At 43.7% G+C, this 20,031-nt stretch overlaps 1 protein-coding gene and 1 long non-coding RNA gene across 10 annotated transcripts in view; one reads left to right on the forward strand and one right to left on the reverse strand.

Moving 5' to 3' along the window:
• Positions 1 to 11,230, reverse strand: part of CDK5RAP2 (CDK5 regulatory subunit associated protein 2) — a 176,220-nt gene extending 164,990 nt beyond the window's left edge. For 5 of the 9 annotated variants that reach the window (XM_084797141.1, XM_084797135.1, XM_084797134.1 and 2 more), the window contains exons 1-2: positions 10,459 to 11,229; positions 1,967 to 2,034 (exon numbers count right to left, since the gene is read on the reverse strand). In XM_084797141.1, the coding sequence (XP_084653267.1) occupies positions 1,967 to 2,034; positions 10,459 to 10,505 (115 nt within the window). In that variant the 5' untranslated portion in view covers positions 10,506 to 11,229. Of the gene's footprint in view, positions 1 to 1,966; positions 2,035 to 10,458 lie in introns of all 9 variants that reach the window. The other 4 variants (XM_084797138.1, XM_084797142.1, XM_084797137.1 and 1 more) reach the window with 2 other exon arrangements.
• Positions 11,231 to 12,789: 1,559 nt separating this feature from the next.
• LOC311606139 lies at positions 12,790 to 15,860 on the forward strand. The gene is made up of 3 exons (XR_014782225.1): positions 12,790 to 12,903; positions 15,095 to 15,152; positions 15,692 to 15,860. It is a non-coding gene; the product is annotated as an uncharacterized lncRNA (long non-coding RNA).
• The last annotated feature ends 4,171 nt before the right edge of the window (positions 15,861 to 20,031 follow it).

Consider the following 20,031-nt stretch of genomic DNA (forward strand, 5'->3'; position numbering starts at 1 on the left):
AAGCAGGCTAAGGCAGGAAACGCCAACCCTGCTGAGGAGTGAGCATGGGGTTTTCTGGGACCCAGTCTACAGGTGTCTTTAATTCATTAAACACTGACCACATACCTGCCCTGCACTGAGCACCAGCCTACACTCTGGGAAATAAAAGTGAAGGAGACAGTGATCCTGCACCAAAGAGGTTCCCAGGCAAGTGGGCAAAACAGAAGAAGGCAAATGTCAGGAGCTGGTTAGTGTGTATCGAGTGACTGCAAATCCACTCTCTGACAAAGCTGCATTCAAAGACTACTTCCTGCCAGGGCTTTCTGGGTCTGCCTTCACCAAGAAACAAATACATCCATTCTAGAGGGAAGAAAAAGACAGAACAACTGGGTGACCACATACTATGCTACAAGGTGATTTAGAACAAAGAAAAAAAGTAGAGTGGGAAGAATGGATTTGCAGGCTCAGCTAAGCAGTGCACTGCTGTTTGGAGGACTGAGTGAAAGCAATGTGAACAGATTCAGGCTCCCTCTGGCTGCCTCTCTGAGAACAGACTGCGAGGAGTTCAGCACAGGAACAATGGGAACAGCTGGGGGATGGATGACTGGGATACCCTAGGCCAGAGTCCTGGTGTTTGGCCAGGATAGGATGAATGTGAATGGATGAGAGCCTGTTTGCTTCTGTATACGTGGATAGAAGCTAACAGGAACAAGAAAAATGAATATATATATATATATATAAAATGCTCAGAGGAGAGAAGACGCTAAGTAAGTAACCAGCATGAGCAGAAGAAGCCAGTGTGCTTTGAGCTACTCAACTGAGTTCTCAACACAGCAGGCAGCCACAGGCAGGAGGGAGAACAGACCCAGGCACAGGCAAGTGTGGGCAGAGACAGAGTGTGCAGAGCCCTGTGTGCCTGACTGAGGGCACAGGGTTTGTCCTCCGCCCTCAGTCAATGCTCAGCTCCGTGTCACAGATGTTCATCCCATCCTTCCCCTACTCAATCCATGTCAAGGCTCAGCTCCAGTGAGCTGGGCAGTGCTCACCTGACTCCTTTTCTCTCTCATCCTGTTCACAGCACCTGAAGCTCCTCTGCCCCTAACCCTGACCAAATGATTTATCAGAGTAACTTCTTGTCTATCTGTTCTCAGACTGAGCACCGACACTCCAAGTTGAATTCCAATGCTTGGCCAGAGTCTGGCAAGAAGAGCAAGTACATCCTGAGCTGAAGTAAGGCCAGGCCTCACAACTTTCTGCTCATCTGTTTTTACTTATTTCAAGTAAAAGTTATCAGGTCCCAGAGGACAACGTGGGGCTGACTTATTAAGTCATAGCATTCCCTAGAAAGAACCTGTCTCATTCTCATTCTGTCTGTTCCAAAGCTTCTGTTTACACATATCTCATGACTTTAGAGAAGAGGAAAAAAAGCACAAGTCAAAATAGCTCTAAGATAATTCAATACTGCAAATTATTAGCACTACCCACACACTTAGGATGGCACATATTTCTTTCAAAATGAAAATGATAAAGAATGCAAGACCCAGACTTTAATCCACCATAATCCAGTTTAAACATAATATGCTGCTGATTTATTCAGCAACACCTCCTACCATCTGAGCAGCTGCTTGCTGAGGCTAGAACCCAGCCAGTAGCCTGCTAGAAAACCCTGACATAATGAAGACAAGACAGCAGCTCTCTTGGGCCCCGTTCAGCAGTAGGAACTAAAAGGACCCTAGTGACGAGCTGGTACCAATTTGATGTCCAGCCTCCACAGGGCTTATTAATTAGCAGGTAGTAAACTCGAGTCTAAGAATATGGACTCTTGTAGTCCATGCTTATAAAGAGGGTTGAGAGCAAATCAGCACACAACATGTCCAAGATGCTGAGTGCCCACTGGGTGTCAGGCCAGATAGACTCTAGGACCCAGGGCCCCTCAGATGCTCAGTTTCAGCCTAATCCCCTTTTCTTCTTGGTGTTGCATACTTACCTCCATTTCCCAAGCCAGCAGTGTTGCTGATGACATCTAGATCACTTGGCACAGCAGGGAGAAGGCCACTAGGAGAGAGCACAGTGGGTTGAGAGATGAACTAACACTAAACAAAAGGGATCTAGAAGGCAGACTGGACTCATGTGATAATCATTGGGCCCTGGCTAAGAAGGACACAGTCCTGAGCTGTGCAGGAGACAGGAAGCACTGGAATTCAGGCTTTGGAGCTGAGAGCTCTGGTTTAGAAGTGAGCCCCAGTTCTCGACAGTCTTCAGCTGTTCATCCTACAAGTACGTACTAAGTGGAGACGCAATGCCAGTTACAAGCCACTTGGGTTTGTGATTCTGACTTTATCTGTTAGACAGCATCAACTGGTCATCACAATCAAAGGTAAGCTCTGGGGAATTAGGAGGTGGGGTGGTTTGAATGAGAATGACCCCTACAGGCTCATATAGGTGGATGTTTGGTTCCCAGTCATGGAAATGACTAGGGAAGGATTAGCAGGTGTGGCATTGTTGGGGGTTAGGTCACTGAAGGCTTTACACCTTCAAGAGTCCATAAGATTCCCTATTTCCCTCTCTCTGCCCAGTGATTGCTGTCTCAAAACATGTACTCTTAGCTACTTGCTCCAGTGCCATGCCTGCTGCCATGCTCCCAACCATGATGGTCACAGACTCTAACCTTCTAAAACTGTACGCCCATACAAAGTAGAAGTGGCCTTGGTCATGGTGTCTTATCACAGCAATAGTAAAGTAATGAATAGAGGCACAAATTCAGACTTTGGGAACCATCAAGAAAAAAAATGCAGAAATTGCTGCTCTAAAGTGCTGTCATTGTCAAACTGTCTAAGGGGGTTTGGTGAGGGTTTGGAGACAGTGACAGGAATTTAAGCTACAACAGACACTCCACTGCAGTCCACTCTGAGTCCTGCTTGCACCTCTCTCAGCCCCACAACCTTCTATTTTAGCAGAATACAAGATATTTCACAGAGCAACATGCTCTGTAAAACATAATGGCACAGGGTGCCCACCAACATGCCTGGCATATAGGGAGCTTCACAATCAAGAGCAGATTGTCACTGTCACCCTCACACACACAGTGCTTTACAGTTTATAAAGTATTTACACTTATTCCAACTACCATCTCTCTAAAGCCTCATGCATTTTCTAAAGAAAGGTTATGAGGCCTGAGTAGTTTTAATGTCTCTGCCAGTCAGACAGCAGTGAAGTGAAGGACCAAGTCTAGAATCCAGGCCTTTTATGGCTGTGCTGGCTAGTTTTATGTCAACCTGACACAAGCTAGAGCTATCTGAAAGGAGGGAACCTCAATTGAGAAAATGTCTCCATAAGATCCAGCTTCCAAGACATTTTTTAAATAAGTGATTGATGGAGGAGGCCACAGGTCACTGTGAGTGGCGCCGTCTCTAGGCTAGTGGTCACGGATTCTATAAAACAGCATACTGAGCAAGCCATGAGGAGCAGGCCAGTAAGCAGCACCCCGCCATGGCCTCTGCATTGGCTCCTGCCTCCTGGTTCCTGCCCTGGTTTTCCTCAGTGATGGAAAGTGTAGGGGAAATAAGCCCTTACCTCCCCAAGTTGCCTTTGTCATGGTGTTTGACCACAGCAATAGTCACTCTGACAAAGATAATGTGAAAATAAGATTTAAAGAAAGCAGCGCATGGCTCCAGGGCCTCCTTTTCTTCCTGCCTCTTAACTCTATGAAAATGCTACAGCTCAGACAACTCCTGGTCAACAAACTTTGAAGTGAAACAAGACCTTCAGGAACAGGACACCAGGCAAAAACCTGAAAATACAAAACTCTAACATCAAGGAAAATGAGCACTTAAAGTAGGTCAGCTATAAAGATAACTGGGATAGCCTACGTAGATCATGTTTTCAATCAGGAGAAAACACAGGTAAAGTCATTCTCCATCTATTTTAGAAACTTGGTGAGCTACAAGTACCTAACAGCAAGAAAATAGTCCGAAGAACCAAAGGTATCACTTGCAGGGAAACAAGTCATGTTTTTCCTCATCTTACTTTTCTACCTTTTCCCATAAGCATGATCTTCCCATCCTCACTAAAAGGACAATGTCCATTTTCTAAGCTGAATTTTTAAGTCTAAAATCTAGTTCAACCACCACTTTCTGATTGGGTGCTGCTTTTTAAATGTAGCTTTGCTTGCTTGCTTCCTTCCTGTTTTAATAATAATAGTAATAGTAGCAGCAGTAGTAGTAGTAGTAATAAAAATACCCCCCAAAAAAGTAATAGTAGAAAGCCTTCACTGGCCTGATTTCACTTTCAACACCATGCACCCCCTCACTACTCTGGCCTTCTATTGCAAAGGTTAGGATGGTGAAGAATCAATAGGAGGAATGGGCTTCCAGTCCTCAGCACAGGGCATGGCCACTGTTCTTTGCTGAATGAATGGGGGAACATCCATAAAATGCTGAGCACTCACCGTGTGCCAGGAGAGGTAGGCCTTGGGCCCCAGGGGCAAGGACACCTCTCTACCTCATCCTCCTGTCATATTTTATTGCCTCCATGAAGGAGCCATTTCTTTCTGTACTTCCACTGCAGGAACTAACTGTCCTTTCACACTACAAGAACAGAACAAGACTAAGCTTTCCACTGGCAGCACCATCAGAGCTGGGGTGGCACTGAACATCACACTGAAAAACATATGAGCAAGTGCATACTGTTTGTTGTTTTTTTCACTCTATGCCATGAATTTTAATTAGAGAAGAAATGAATATAGGTAAAAATCAGATATACCTAAAACTCTTTCGCACTAAAGATTCTCAAGCCAGTCACTTCCTAAGAGATAATCACTGACTTCAGAAACCAAGTTCCCGCTGCCCTTCTCCTGTGCATTTCTATACAGAGAAGCAGTTGTACTTTCTGGCTTCAAATAAGACAAATGTGGGCCAGGGAGATGGCTCCATGGGCAAAGTGTTTGCTACACAAGCATAAACAACTTGATTTGGGTCCCAAGGACCATGTAAAAGCCAGGTGTGGTGGTATATGCCTGTAAACCCAGCACTGGAGTGGGTGGTGCTAACATGTGCACTGAGGACTTGCTAGTGAGCCCGTCTAGCCAAAGTATACAAGCTCCACGTTCAGTGAGTGACTCTGTCTCGAAAACCAAGGTGGACAGCAACAGGTAGAGGAAGCTGCATAAGGGACACAAATGGATAGACATACTCATTAAGGTGAGCGCGCGCACACACACACACACACACACACACACACACACACTGCAATCAAACTGTGTGCACATTTGTAACGCCACCACACATTGTGCAGCAGTAAATTTCAGACTTTATTGGCAATGATCAATAAAAGAATTCCTTAATATCTAATATCTTCCCTGTTTTACTCTACTTTTAAAAGGTCCTACTGTAACCTAGGAAACTGACTTTCTAGAGCCTGCAAAAGGTCTGAAAGATACTTTTGAAAGGATGTAAATTTACCCAATCCCCTGCTAAGAGGAATTCAACCTGTTTCCAAGTTGTTCTTTTGAAAACCATGCTCTATGAGGATACCCTGGTCCCACTGTATACATACACAAGGATGCTTCTCGAATAGATACCAAGAAATGAAATTACAGGGCTGAAATAATCCACATTTTTTAAACTGGGCAAACAATCTGAATAGACATTTCACTAAAGAAAACCCACAAGTGTGGGGGGGGGGGGGGAAGCACATGAAAAGACATAGTCTATCACCAAGCATTAAAGAATCAATTCCACAATGACATATCATATCACACCTGAAAAGATGGCTTGAGTCAATAAGCCAGACCATAAAAAGTGTTGGTGAGGGACTAGAGAGATGGCTAAGTAGTTAAGAGCACTGTCTGCTCTTTCAAAGGACCTGGGTTCAATTCCCAGCACCCACTCCAGTTCCAGGTGATCTGAGACCCTCATACCAAGGCACATAAAATTAAATAATTTTTTTAAGTGTTGGTGAAGTATAAAAACCCAGAACCTGCAGAACACTGCTGGAGAGAGAGGCAAATGGTGTCTAGTCTCTGGAACTGTGCTTGGCAGTTCCCCAAGTAATAAGCCAAGTCCCCATGTACCCTGGCAGTTCTACTCCTGGGAGAAACTGAAGAGCACTGAGCACTCACATCTACACAAAATTCATACACAAATAAAGGTTCAGAACAATGTTCACACTGGACAAAAAATTGAAACAACATCCATTAACATGAACAGAGTACAGTACAGTGAAATATTATTTGACCCAAAAGGGAAAGAAGTAGTGATTCGTGGATCTCACAAAAGAATGTGTATTATAAGATCTATGTGAATAGACAAATCTATAGAGTAAAAAAGGCTGATTATGGGCAAGGGGGCCTGAGGTGGGGAGCGGATGACAATAAGGTTTCTTTTCAAATAATGAAAATGTTCTAAACTTTGATTACAGTGATGCTGATACACCTCTGTAGACAGATTATGTACATTCAGCAAGCAGTTTACTTTAAATGGGTATGCTTTATGGCATGTAAACTACATCATCCTATCTGTGTGCATGTTCATGTCAGGGGCACATTTGAGTATGTGCACACATGCAAGTGTTCACACATCTGGAGGCCATTCCTCAGGAGCCATCTGCCTTGGCTGTTTTGTTTTGTTTGAAACACAGTCTGTTTTCTGGGCCTGGGGTTCTCAGATTTGGCTATGCTGACTAACTAGCCAGACCCCGGGCTCCTCTGATCTCAGCTTCTCTAGCAAGCATCACCAAACCCAGTACATTTTATGTGACTTCTGGGGATCACTCAGGTCCTTTGCAAGGCAAGTGCTTTACTGAGGAACCATGGTCCTCCACAAGCATCACGGCGCAAGAGGATCCAAGCTTCCCCTCCCACTGCCACTAAACCCTCATCTGATTTCACCCTCCATCTTCGTTTCAGAACATTTCTCCTGGCATTCATGATGGGACAAATCAAACTGTGCTTATAGCTACACATTTCCTTCCCGTCTGCTCCTAACATGGCAGGGGGCATGTACAGGCCATGTGGTAGAACAATTGGATATTCAATAAGCTTGACCTCAGGAAACTCACAGCTGAGCGTAGGACAGACTCTTGACATGTAAATAAAGACATGAGCTGAGGGCTGCAGTGTTGAGGATCCTGTCCAGCAAAGAGTGTGCATAATAACACGAGTTTAAGAACACAAACTGAATTCACATTTTCTCCAGTAGGTTCCAAGTGCTTAACACATACATTCTTACTTCATTTGCATAGCCATCAATAAAATAGGTTTATCATCAAAGAGAAACTGAGGCTTGGAAAGGAAGTGACTTACTCAAAGCAACATAACTAGTAAGTGGCTGGATGAAAACGTTTATCATCATCTTCGCTATCGTACTGACCACCAAGCACAGTGTCTTTCTACATAAAAAGATATAAAGTCTTAACAGGGGCAAGATCCCTGGGTTCAAATTACAGGAGGCTAAAGCTCTTTGGGACGTGAAGGAGGATTAGGTCAGGGGCAAATAGAGTACCCTGATCTAATGCAACAAAGTTCAAGGACAAACTGGACTTGGTTTAGACTGCAAACATGGGGTTTTTGCATATTACCAAGAGAAGGGTGCTCAGAAAGCAATATATTCAAATGAAAAGGTATTATTTTATCATAGGAACTATTGTCCCCTGTTGTGGTCACCTAAGGAAGACCCATCCCACCCAGAGTATTTTTTCCCACTCTTGAAGGGCCAGCCCAATGCCATCAGCTCTGCAAGAGCCCGTTGAATACTCAGATTGATTAGCTGAGACTAGGCAGAAGGCAGAAGAGGCTCTGGAGTCAAGAAGCAGGGATTAATGTACTGATTTATCATGAACTTCTTTTGTGAGCCCAGGCCTTTTGTTTAGCCTCTCTGAGCTTTGGGGGCTGCATAGGTAACAGGCAGAGAAAAGCAGCCCCTAAAAGAATATTTCCCTCAGTGGTTTAACAAATGCCACTCTGCTCCTATTGTGCACCAGGCACTAGGTTAAGAACTGGGTTACAAAGACGAGCAAACTCTAGTTCCTGTTCTACAACAGGGCTCCTTCTCACCTGGTGACCATATAGTAACACCTGCACTGTCCAATACACAGGCCATTACCTATACCTTGAAATGCAGTTGGCCCAAAGTGAGACGAAGTCTAAGTGAAAAATTCAAACCAGCTGTCAAAGATTGAATATGATTAAAAGATGTAAAATATCTCAATGAGTTTTCCTATAGATTTTTCTAGAATCATATATGGAAATATTAAGGTACATACAGCATGCTATTAATTCCCCTGATTCCAATGGTGCTAAGGCTCAGTAGTGAAGCACTTGCTGAGCATCTCTGAGGTCCTGGGTCCAACCTCAGGCACCACAGAAAATGGAATTTCACTTGTTTCTTTTTACTTTTTAAATCATGACTCTCGCAAAGTATTTTGATGTTGCTGCTATTTTTGTTTTGGTTTTTCCGAGACAAGGTTTCTCCATGTAGCTTTGGCTATCCTAGAACTCCTATAGACCAGGCTGGCCTTGAACACTGAACTGCCTCCATCTCGGGAGTGCTGGGATTAAAGGTGTGCGCCATCACCCCCAGTTTACAAGAAAGTTTTTAATAAAATATACACCACAGATTGTATTTCTACTTGACATGCTGGTCACTGTAAACAAGATTAGATCAGACACAACTGAGGTTATCTAGAACACCACAGAGAGCCCAGGAAAGGATGGGGATGTCGTTGAGGATTTCCTGGATGTTAGTAAGGCATAAAGGCATAAAGGCATAGGAAGGGCAGCAAGAACAGCAATACACAAGCCTGGCACCAACAAACAACACAGCAAGATCACTGAGCTTGGCAGTCAGGCACAGGGCAGGGAGCTTGAGAAGAGACAGGGCTGGAAACCAGAGAAAGCGGAGAAGCTAGAGCAGCAGATGCAACCAATTGTGGAGAAACTTGGAATCCACGTGACAGAACTTCATCCTGAAGAAAGCAAGGTGCCTGGAGGGCCTAGGGCAGGTTAAGAGACGAATGCCCAGGAATGAATCTGTCTGGTCAAGGCTGGGAGAGGAAGAAAAGGAGATTATTAGAAGATCCACTAACTTAGACATCGGGCTAGTTTAGTTGTCACGCCAACGACCCATTCCAAATGTCCAAAATAATCCAATTTCTGGTCTCTTTGGATAAGAGGCACAACTTACAGTAGTGGTTGTGATGGCAACAGTATCACCCTTTCAACATGGTTGTATGTTGAGGGGTTGGTCTGATGTGTTTTGATGCTAATTATTGCTTGCTGTCTCTGTGACCTACCTTTTGATTAATAAAAAGCCATCCCACCTGGGCAGGGCAGAGGAGCTAGAGGTGTGGCTTAGAGAAAGAGGAGTTCTGGGAAGGAGAAAAAGAAAGACCACCACAAGGAGGAAGGAGAGGGCCCCCAAAGGAGAGGAGAGGATGGCTGCCATGGGTTAGATGGAGAAGTACATGGCAGGTGTGGATGGAGATTCGGCCCAGATGAAGAACATTAGCAAGTTTTTGGGATTATGGATGGGAGGTAGCTTGATAGAAGTTATCAGAAAGAAATGATATAGCATTAGGGCCAGTATCACATACCTGTACCACTATAGAAAGTAGTTTTAAAAAATTAATGTCTGCCCTACTCCAGGTTAACTAAGGCTATTTTAAAATATAACAAATGTCAGTGTCTTAACTGACTGCTAGCCAGGCCTACTAATTATACAGACAATTTTAAAACAATACTTGTATGTCAGCCACTACACTTGCTAAGAAAACTGCTAAGCAGCGTTTGTTTCTTTTCATTCTCATCCAATTATGATGAGTGCATATTATCACTAGCCCATTTTTCACAGGGGAAGTCAATTTACCAAGGTCACCCAGGTAATCAGTTTATAGGCTGCACATGAATTAAATACTGCCCATTCCCAGACCAGGCTCTTTTTCACCCTTTTCTTTTTCCGAGGCAGAATTTCTCTGTGTAGCCTTGGCTGTCCTGGACTCGCTTTGTAGACCAAGCTGGCCTCAAACTCAGAGATCTGCCTGCTTCTGCCTCTCTGAGTGCTGGGATTACACAGCACTGGGCAGGACAAGGCTCTTAACTTCTGTACTGTTGCCTCTAGGTGGCTACTGTGTGACCCCATAAACAGTCTAAAATAACAACTACACTCCCTAAAGAATGCAAAGCCCCAAACAAGAATAAATCACCACCAAATGCTAAAAGGTCAGGTCCCAACCAGCACCTACTAACAGAAATCCCAATTAGTTCCACCTCCTCCCACTCTTTCGAAAAGTCCCTTACCTATACACATCCTGTAGGTATGTTCCAGAATACACACAGTCGAATGTAGTGTTGGACACCCCCAGTTCCCACCACACTCCGGCAGGAGGAGAGAACCATCCCCAAGAAAACCAAGGCCTCCCGGGTGAGAACTACCATCAACAGGAACCCCAACCCAGTTACCACGAACCCCAAAGCGAGCGCCACACCTGCAGCCGCTGAGGGTCCCAGGCAGGGAGACGTCCTCTTCCATCATGGACAAAGAGATGGTGGTGGCACCGGTGTCTGCGGCGACGGCGCCACTGGTTCCCCCAGGCAGTCACGTCGCGCTGGGTTCCCCAGGTCCCGCCCCTCTCCAAGCCAGCTCTGGTTCTCAGTCTAGCGGTGCCGCTGGAATTTAAACCGCAGCCGCCGCCATCTTTCCCGGCGCTTCTTCCTACGGAAACAAGGCGGGGCCACCGAGATTCGCGCGGTGAAGCCGCCCTGCATACGACTGAAACCTGGCAGGGAAAGCGGGAGTGAGCGCCATCTTAACTGAGGGCAGAGCCTTCGCGCTTGAGCCTGCAATACCAAGAGAAGAGAGGAGGTCGCCATTTTTTGTGTGTGAGGGCATTCGGATCGAAGCCAAGGCGAGCGCCATATTTGTTGAGGGTAAAAGTCCGTCCAGATCAGTTAATTTAAGCGGGAGGTGGGACAGCTCAGCGTACGTAACTGTTTACTGTTCCAAAGTCATGACCCCCGACTCTCCCGCCTTGGCTCTTTGTACCCAAAAAGCTTCTGCCTTAAGCTGAAACTCAGATAATTGAGTTCTGCCTCGATTTAGAAAAATAGCATCGGTGGAGAGCTAATACAAGTGGTAATTTGCAGGCTGAGTTTGAAGCCTCACCGTTCATACTTCATGTCAAACCTCAGTGAATTTTGCTTATGCACCAACAATCAGTAAACTAAAACTGAGAGAGAAGAAATGACTTCCCCCAAAGTAATAAACAAATTTACTATCCACTAAAACCAGATCCTTACTTCCTGGCATAAAGGTCAGGGCTCTTGGTAACCATGTTTTAACTTTCTTGGCTGGAGTGAATACATTCTGTGACGCCAATCCCTCCCAAAGGTCCTGACAAAATCAGAATTTCAGTTTTCCTCCCTGGGAGCCCTTCCAATTCCCAGGAGTTCCTCTTTGCTTTTCTTTAATAATTCTACTCAGGAATGAGAGGGGGGAATGGGAAAGGGGAAGGAGAGGATGTGAAGAGAAGGAAGGGAAGGGAAAGGAAAGAAAAGGGAGGAGACTAGAGAGGGGCGGGTACAGAAGAGGAGAGAGAGGGTGCCTGGATGGGGAACAATGACCCCCTAGCAGTAAAGCAGTTTGTCCTGCCAAGTCCCTTTGGCTGGGCTCTCTGCAGTAACAAGGCTCTTTGTGCTGGACACCACTAGCTCCAGCCTTGTGGGGTGAGACGCTTACCTGTTATATTCTGCAATCCTAGGGAACAAGTGGGTGTGAGCTCAATTGCTCGATCTGAGAGAATGGGCTAGTACCTATCGTGTGTATCGTGTGTGTGTGTGTGTGTGTGTGTGTGTGTGTGTGTGTGTGTGTTATGAGGATGACCTGAGATACCGTTAAATTCTGTCACTAGTAGCCTATATGTTCACATGCTCATACTCACTGTCTTTCTTTGCAAACTGACAAGAACCAGGGGTGTAATTTGAGCCCAGATCCCACTGAACTCCAGTGTCCTAAGTGGTTCAGACAGGTTATATTCCCCGAGTGTTCGGCTCATTTTCCCACCTCAGAACTTACAACTCAGACATGAGATCTGTGATTGCTGTGGGAGGATGTGTTGTTCTCTCCCATGGTATAACCACTGGTAAATTGCATATACTCCAGTGAATAAGCCCCATACAAGCTCATACAAGCAACCCTAATTAAACTCAGTGGGGAAGAAAAGAACATGAAGTAGCAAAGAGACTAGTTGGAAAGAACAAAGGAGCCAACAGGAGCGCATGGGGACAAGAGAGTGTAGTGGGGGCTGATGAATATGATCACAATACACTGCATAATGTATGAAATGTGAAAACAGAAATCCAAAGGAGACATAAAGTCTAGGGAGATAGATCAGTACTTAAATGCTAGAATCACCAGACTCCATTCCTAAAGCAAATGTCACAAGGCGGCTGAGTGATAGGATCGCAGGACTAGCAATGTAGATGCTTGAACTCTAACTATGACTTATCCTGTGACCACCTCTCCTTTCTGTACTTTGCCTTCCCCACATACAAAATGGAGTAGACAACTATAAAGAACCTATAGGAAGTGCCCATCAGAATTAATCCCTTGCCCTATTCAGTAAGGCCTTGTTTGTGAATTATGAGCTTAACCCTTGGTGAACTTGGAAACCGAAAATAGAATCAGTTACCCGAATGAAAAACTATAACGGAAGTTGTTTTTTCCTGCTACTGTAGCATATTCATGTTTAGAGACAGAGAGGCCATTGCCCTGTTTTTCTCATTGTGGATTTTCTTTCTGCCAAGCCCAGAAGTGACATCACTCCCATCAGCTGTTTGGGCTATCTGGAGCCATCTCCTTGACAACAGCCATCCAGCCACAAAGACAGCATTATTACTTCCTTGGATGAGGGCATTCAGCATGGCTGGAACTGGTTTGTATCCAGATGCTTTTGATTTGGCAGAAACCCTCTGAAGTGTAGCAGCACAAGACAGTAGGGCTGCTATTACTAACAGCAAAAATCACTTAGTACAGGTTAAAATATTTACAATGCTCTTTGTACTAGTCTATTTTTTTTCTTCTTCTTCTTCTTCTTCTTCTTCTTGACACTGGTAAGTGGGTTAAGAAATCTGCCCCACCCCCATCTCCACCCCTAGAAATGAGCAACGCTATAGGTTGAATCCAAAGTTCTGCCTACCAAAGATTTGTCATTACAAGCCTGTGACCCTATTAGGAGATGACAGACCATGAGAACTTGTTCAAAGGTTCTACCAGGGGAACTCTTCCCATATGTTATTTTAAAGAAAGAAAGAAAGTCCCAATCATTTGATTTTACCAATAAAGACTTAGGAGCCAGATGGAGGGGTGAAAAGCTGCTAGCTCAGAGAGGCAGAGAAAGCACCTAGCTGATCTTTCTACTTGGCTCACATGTCAAAGGAAAACACTTTTCTTACTCAGCTCACCTGACAGCCCTAAATGAAAAGGCCTGCTAACTCACCAACAGCCCAGGAGGAGGAAGCCAAAAGCTAAAAGGCAAAAAGCTCCTATGTCTTCTCAGTGATGTCTTAAATACTCTTCCCTCAAAGTCCCTCCTTTCACTTAATCCCTGTCAGCTGGTTTCTTGCTCCACCTCTTGACCTAGGGTTAACTTTATTTAGCTCTTGTTTGGAGAAAACTCTTGGATTAAAAGTATTGTGCTAAGGCTGAGACACTCTACAACGAGAAACAGGGTTTTAGAGTTAACAATCTCGAGGTTCACAATGGGGTCAAATGTCCTACAACACTCATATGCCCTTGATTGAAGAAGAGTTCAAAGGAACCAGCAGCTTCTGGAAGACACACATGGAACAGTGAGAGTAAGGGACACCAGTCTAGCCAGACAAATCAGCCAAATCAACTCTGGTGATCAACTGAGTGACAGAAGCCGTAGACAGATCCTCTTTATGTCCCTGTCGGGAGATGGTGGGAACTTTAAGAGACAGGGCATACTTTTTAAAAGGCAGGTCATTGAAGCCATGCACTTGAAGAGATTAATAAGGTTATGATGGCACATGCCTTTAATCCCAGCACTTGGGAGGCAGAGGCAGGTGCATCACTGTGAGATCGAGGCCAGCCTGGTCTACAAACCAAGTCCAGGACAGCCAAGATAACAGAAAAACCCTGTCTAGAAATACTGAAGCAAAAAAAGTCTGATTCCTCCCTTCTCCCTCAATACTTGCTTCCCAACTGGCATGAGGTAAGCAACACTCTATGTGCTCCCAACATGCGGCACTGAGCACCACAGTGAGGATAAGTAACTTTGGATTAGTGTCACAGGACTTATATTGATATGTCTCACTGACTGGGATATAAACTCTGATGTTTTAGATATCAGGGCTTTTCTTACACTAAGTTCTTTACAATAAAATTAGCATTTTTCTTTGTAATTAATAAGAATCTTATGGAGAAATATTTGAGATTATATAATCTGTTTTTCATACTTCCCCAGTCATTTTACCATATGTGGCTAATGCTTACCCAGTACAACTATAGGGCTGGGGTGGTAAGTAAAGCACTTGCCACACAACCATGAGAACCTGAGCTTGAGCCAATGTAAAAGCCACAGGCAGTAGCAAACAGTAGTACACCAATACAGAGATGGAAGGAAGAGAAAGGAGAATTCCCTGCAAGGTCACAGGCCAGCTAGCATAACAAAGTCAGCTGCAAACAGAGAAAGAAAAAGAGGGGGGCATGCAGGGTACAGGGGGCACGTCTCAAGATGGAAAGCAAAGACAGACACCTGTCCTTATGGTCTCCTCAGGTACACCACGGCACACAGCATGTGCTTCCCTTCTTAACCACTTATTCCATTGCCTGTTTTCATTAGTAAGGACTTAATACTTTTGTTTCACTTTGTGGGCTAAAATCAATTGCTATTATTAAATTGCCTTAGATTTGGCCAGTCTTTTCTTTTAACTCCTGGCTGTGCCAAGATCCAAAACCAGTCTATTTGGTCCCAAGGTCAGAAGAATTTCTGAGATACCCACTTGCCTTCTTATTCTCAAGAACATTTCCTAGCTAGACCTCAACATCCATAGTTTTTCTTGAGAGATAGTTTCCAGTTATCACCCACTTTCTCTTCACAGTGTGCTGGCTTATCAACATTATAATAAACCCAACATCTAGCCCAAGGCTATGGACACAGTAAGTATTCAATGCCAATTAGTTAAATTAATTCCAATTCTGATTTCTTCTCAAGATGAGAAAAGGAGGGTGATTATAGCTCACAATGACTTACAATATTAGAAAAGAGCCAGAAGAGAGAAACTCAAAGTATCCAAACATAAAGAAATAAAGAATTGAAAAATGCTCCTTTGCCATTTGATTAGTAGTAGATCGTGTATATATGTACTGAAATATGAAAGATAGTGCTAAAACTATTGTTAATTTAAAATAAAATTGAAAGAGAAGAAGGAGAATGAGAAATACCCCATTATAAGGAACAGGATATATTGTTGGAATGACTTAGTATGCTATTACATTAGACTTGCTTGAGTCCTAGTTTGCTTTCCATTGCTGAGATAAACACTATGAACCAAGCTGGGGGCCATAAAAGATTTATTTAGTTTACTCTTCCCCTTCCATATCACAGTCCATTATTGAGGCAAATTAGAACAAGAACTCAAGCAGAGACCACAGAAGAAGGATACTTACTGGCTTGTTCATCCTGCTTTCTTATACAGCCCAGGACCAACAGCTGCCTAGGAGTGGTATCACACACAGTGAACTCTTCTGCAAGAATCATTAATTGAGAAAATGCTCAGCAGACTGGGCTGGTCCAGTGCAATGGAGTCAGTTCCTCCACTGATGTTCTGTCTTCTCAAATAACTCTAATTTGTGTCATGTTGTGAAAAAAAAACTAACCAGCAAAACATGCCAATTCAACTTTGTTTTGTTTTGTTTTAACTGGTGGACTGAATGTGTTATACCACAGCACCAAGACCCCTTCAACTGAGAAACTGCATGAATATATTGAGCTCATTGAATACATGAAATGCTAAACAAAGTGTATTGAACCCTCACAATAGCCACGTGAAGGACTGATTATATACCAACTTTACAGCTGATAAATTCAGAGAAGGGACAGATTTGACTGGCCATTGAATATGCCAGCATCAAATATGTCCCTTTGGCTTAAGGAACTCTTGGGATTGAAAGCAAATAAGGTCAGCCAGATACAGAAAGAATAGTCTCCCTTCCCTCTTTAAACATAAAATTAAAGCATAAACATCCCTCTAGGAAGGTATTGCTCTTTCCAGTTTCACTCATTTACTGCCTAGACAATTCCCCGTGATTTACCAACTCCTGAAGGCCAATTCCCTCCTTTTATTAAAACAGCACACCGGCCCCACTTCGTTGAGTTTTACTTGTTTTTTTGTTTTTTTTTTTTACATTTTTTTATTAATTTATTCTTGTTACATCTCAATGGTTATCCCATCCCTTGTATCCTCTCATTCTTCCCTCCCTCCCATTTTCCCCTTATTCCCCTCCCCTATGACTGTTCCTGAGGGGGATTACCTCCCCCTGTATATGCTCATAGGGTATCAAGTCTCTTCTTGGTAGCCTGCTGTCCTTGCTCTGAGTGCCACCAGGTCTCCCCCTCCAGGGGACATGGTCAAATATGAGGCACCAGAGTTCATGTGAAAGTCATACCCCACTCTCCACTCAACTGTGGAGAATGTTCTGTCCATTGGCTAGATCTGGGTAGGGGTTTGAAGAATGGATAAAGAAACTGTGGTACATATACACTATGGAATACTACTCAGCTATTAAAAACAAGGAATTCCCGAAATTTGTGGACGAGTGGATTGAGCTAGAAATGATCATAATGAGTGAGTTAACCCAGAAGCAGAAAGATTCAAATGGTATATACTCACTTATATCTGCATACTAGCCCAAGGGGCATGTCCCATGAAAGCCTTCACTTACCAGGAAACTGGGACAGAGGGAAGGACATCCTATTGGGACTCTAGATGAGAGAAGTATGGGAGAATAGCAAAGTAGAAGGATCCAGAGGGTCCTAGAAACCTACAAGTAGAACATTATGATAGGCAGATTTGGGCCCAGGGGTCCCGCTCAAACTAAGGCACCAGCCAAGGACAATACAGGAGTTTTACTTCTTTTGTATAAGCTCTTGTGCACATGACTGTTGATCAAACAAACAATCAAACAAGAAAACAACGGCATGCCTTTTCTCTTGTTAATGTGTTTGTTGCTAGGTTAAGGCATCAGTTCCTTAGCTACTGAACCAGAAGGACAGAGGAAAAAGTTTTCCTTTCAGACACCATACAAGCAGCTAAACAGTGAAGCTATAATTTGAATGCAGATTTCACTTTGAGGCGCATGCTCACCATGAGGACCTGTAGCCTGTTCTTTCAGTGAGCTTCTCAAATCCATGGCCTCAAGCAGCTGCTCTAAACATACACAATTGACTACAAAAGACAAAAATCATTTTTGACACAAGCAAAATAATAGAAAGATTCAGGATAGGAATCAAGTCCTTGTGATGCAGGTGTTGGGAAAAGTTATATAAGTAAGATCTATGTCCTACAAAGAGAAAGCTTCATGGACTAAAAACATGGTAGCGTCTCACTTACTGAGGCCCATGGAGAGAAATTAAAACCTCTATTCAATACTCAGCTACTTCACATTACTTACAAAGCCTGTGTCCCATTCTTCACTGTTGATGTGCGGCATGTTCTGGCAACAGGAGATATGTGATAGGGTATATTGAACCTGGGATGGAGAAACACTTTTTGGTTTTGTATGTGTGTACAAGAGGGGGGGGCGGGAGAAATGGGAGGGAGAGAGGGAGGGAGACAGAGAGAGAGAGAGAGAGAGAGAGAGAGAGAGAGAGAGACAGACAGACAGACAGACAGACAGACAGGCAGGCAGGCAGGCAGAGACAGAGACAGAGACAGAGACAGAGACAGAGACAGAGGAGAGAGAGAGAACTGGTTTTATTTATGTATATGCCATGCTTCATCAGCAATCCTGGAGCTGGAATTATAGGTAATTTGTGAGCCATCTGACCTGGATACTGGGAACTAAACGTGGGTCCTCTGAAAGTTCCATTAACCACCAAATAATCGCTCGAGGCCCCTTGACGTGAGTTTTCTGGTATACTTTCACGTTCTTTTTCTGTATACTGTGGAAGTTTGAATAAGATGTCCCTGCATAAGTCTCAAGCATTTGACTACTTGGTTCCCAGTTGGTAACTGTTTCAGGGAGAATTAGGAGGTGTGGGCTCACTGGAGGAAGTACGTCTCTAAGGGGCAAGGTTTGAGACTTAACAGACTTTTGCCATCTTTACTTCCTGTTTGTGGTTTAAGATGGAGCTGCTATTCCAGCTGCCTGCTGTCTCCTACTTCTACTCACCATGGATTCTAACCTTCTAGAACCATAAGTCCCAAAGTCACTGTTTCTCATATAAGTTGCCTTGGACATAGTGTTTTATAACATCAATAGAAAAGTAAGAAATATAGAAGTTGGTACCAGGAAAGCTATTGCTATGAAGAACCTGACCATACCGTTTTGTTTTGTTTTGTTTTGTTTTAAGAAATGTGAAAGGCTTTGAAACATTGGACTGTGAAGTCCCAGCTTGAGAGGTTTCAAGTTGGCAGGGACTGGGAGAACAGGGAATGATATTAACAATTAGGTTAGAGGCCATTCTTATGATTTTTTTTTTTAAATGTTGCTGCTTTCTTCCCTTGTCCTAATAATTTGCCTGAGAATAAATTAAAAGGTAATGGACAGTCCACTGATGGAGGAGATTTCAAGACAGCTTAACATTGGCTCTGTTGTATGGTTATTAATAATCAGTCCTATATAGGTCTATGGTGAAATAGAGCAAATGAGGCAGAAAGAAATAAAAAATTCCATTTGGAGAGGAAAGGGACACTGGAAAGCTTAATGTTACAGCCAAGGTTTGTGCTGAAAGAAAGGCTGTAATTGCTACGGAGATTAGCACCATTAGGAAGGGAGCAAATCACCAGTGAAATAATGTGAACTGGTGCCCTCAGGACAAGAACCACCTACACATCCAACTTGTGAAAGAAAAAGGCCTAAGGAATTATCTGCTCCTAGAAAGGAACAACAAATAAAAGCTGCTGCAAATGTGATTTTAAAAGTCCAGTGTTCACTCCAAGTTGGTAACCAAATTTGCCAGCATTGTCAACATGGTGCTACCTTTGTAGTCAGGAAGGAAATAAGTTAAAGGGTCATTCACTCTTCCTCTGTGGTTATGGAGAGCCATGGATTCCAGCTGTGTGGCTGTCAAGTCCCTGCATGGAGGCTCTGAAAGGCTGATATGTGAAGCTATAAAAGTGAAGATTGACTTTCTTTGGCATCTGCAAGATGTTAGAGGTTGAAGAACCAGGAGAAATCTGCCAAGAGCCATTACACACCCAAGAAACCCAAGAAAAAAGAGTTGTATCGTGCAGGCAACAAAGCCAGAAGAGCACAGCCCTTCGATATTGGATGTGGAGCTACACGATTTGGAGTTCTTCCTGTTGGGTTTTGGCCTTCTTTGGTCCAGCATTTCCTCATTGCATCCCAATCTCTCCTGTTTGGAATGGTAATGGATATATGTGACATTAGACATTGGAAGTATGTGATCTGCTTTTGACTTTACAGAGTTATAATTAAGAGATTACCTTGAGTCTCCAAAGAGACATTAGGCTTTCAAAAATTGCTGAGACTGTGAAAGACTTTAGGACTTTTGAAAAGTTGCACTAAATGCATTTTACATTATAATATGGCCACAAGACTATAGGGACCAGTGAATTGGAATGTGGAAGTTTGTTTTGTTTGTTTGTTTGGGGGGTTGTTTTTTTGTTTGTTTGGTTTTTGTTTTTGTTTTTTGAGATAGGGTTTCTCTTTGTAGCCTGGCTGCCCTGGATTCACTTTGTAGACCAGGCTGGCCTCGAACTCACAGCGATCTGCCTACCTCTGCCTCCTGAGTGCTGGGATTAAAGGCGTGCACTATCTCCTGTGGAATGTGGCAGTTGGAATGAAATATTCC

Source organism: Acomys minous, assembly GCF_964271855.1.
Source record: "Acomys minous genome assembly, chromosome: 1".
Classification (NCBI taxonomy): Eukaryota; Metazoa; Chordata; class Mammalia; order Rodentia; family Muridae; genus Acomys; species Acomys minous.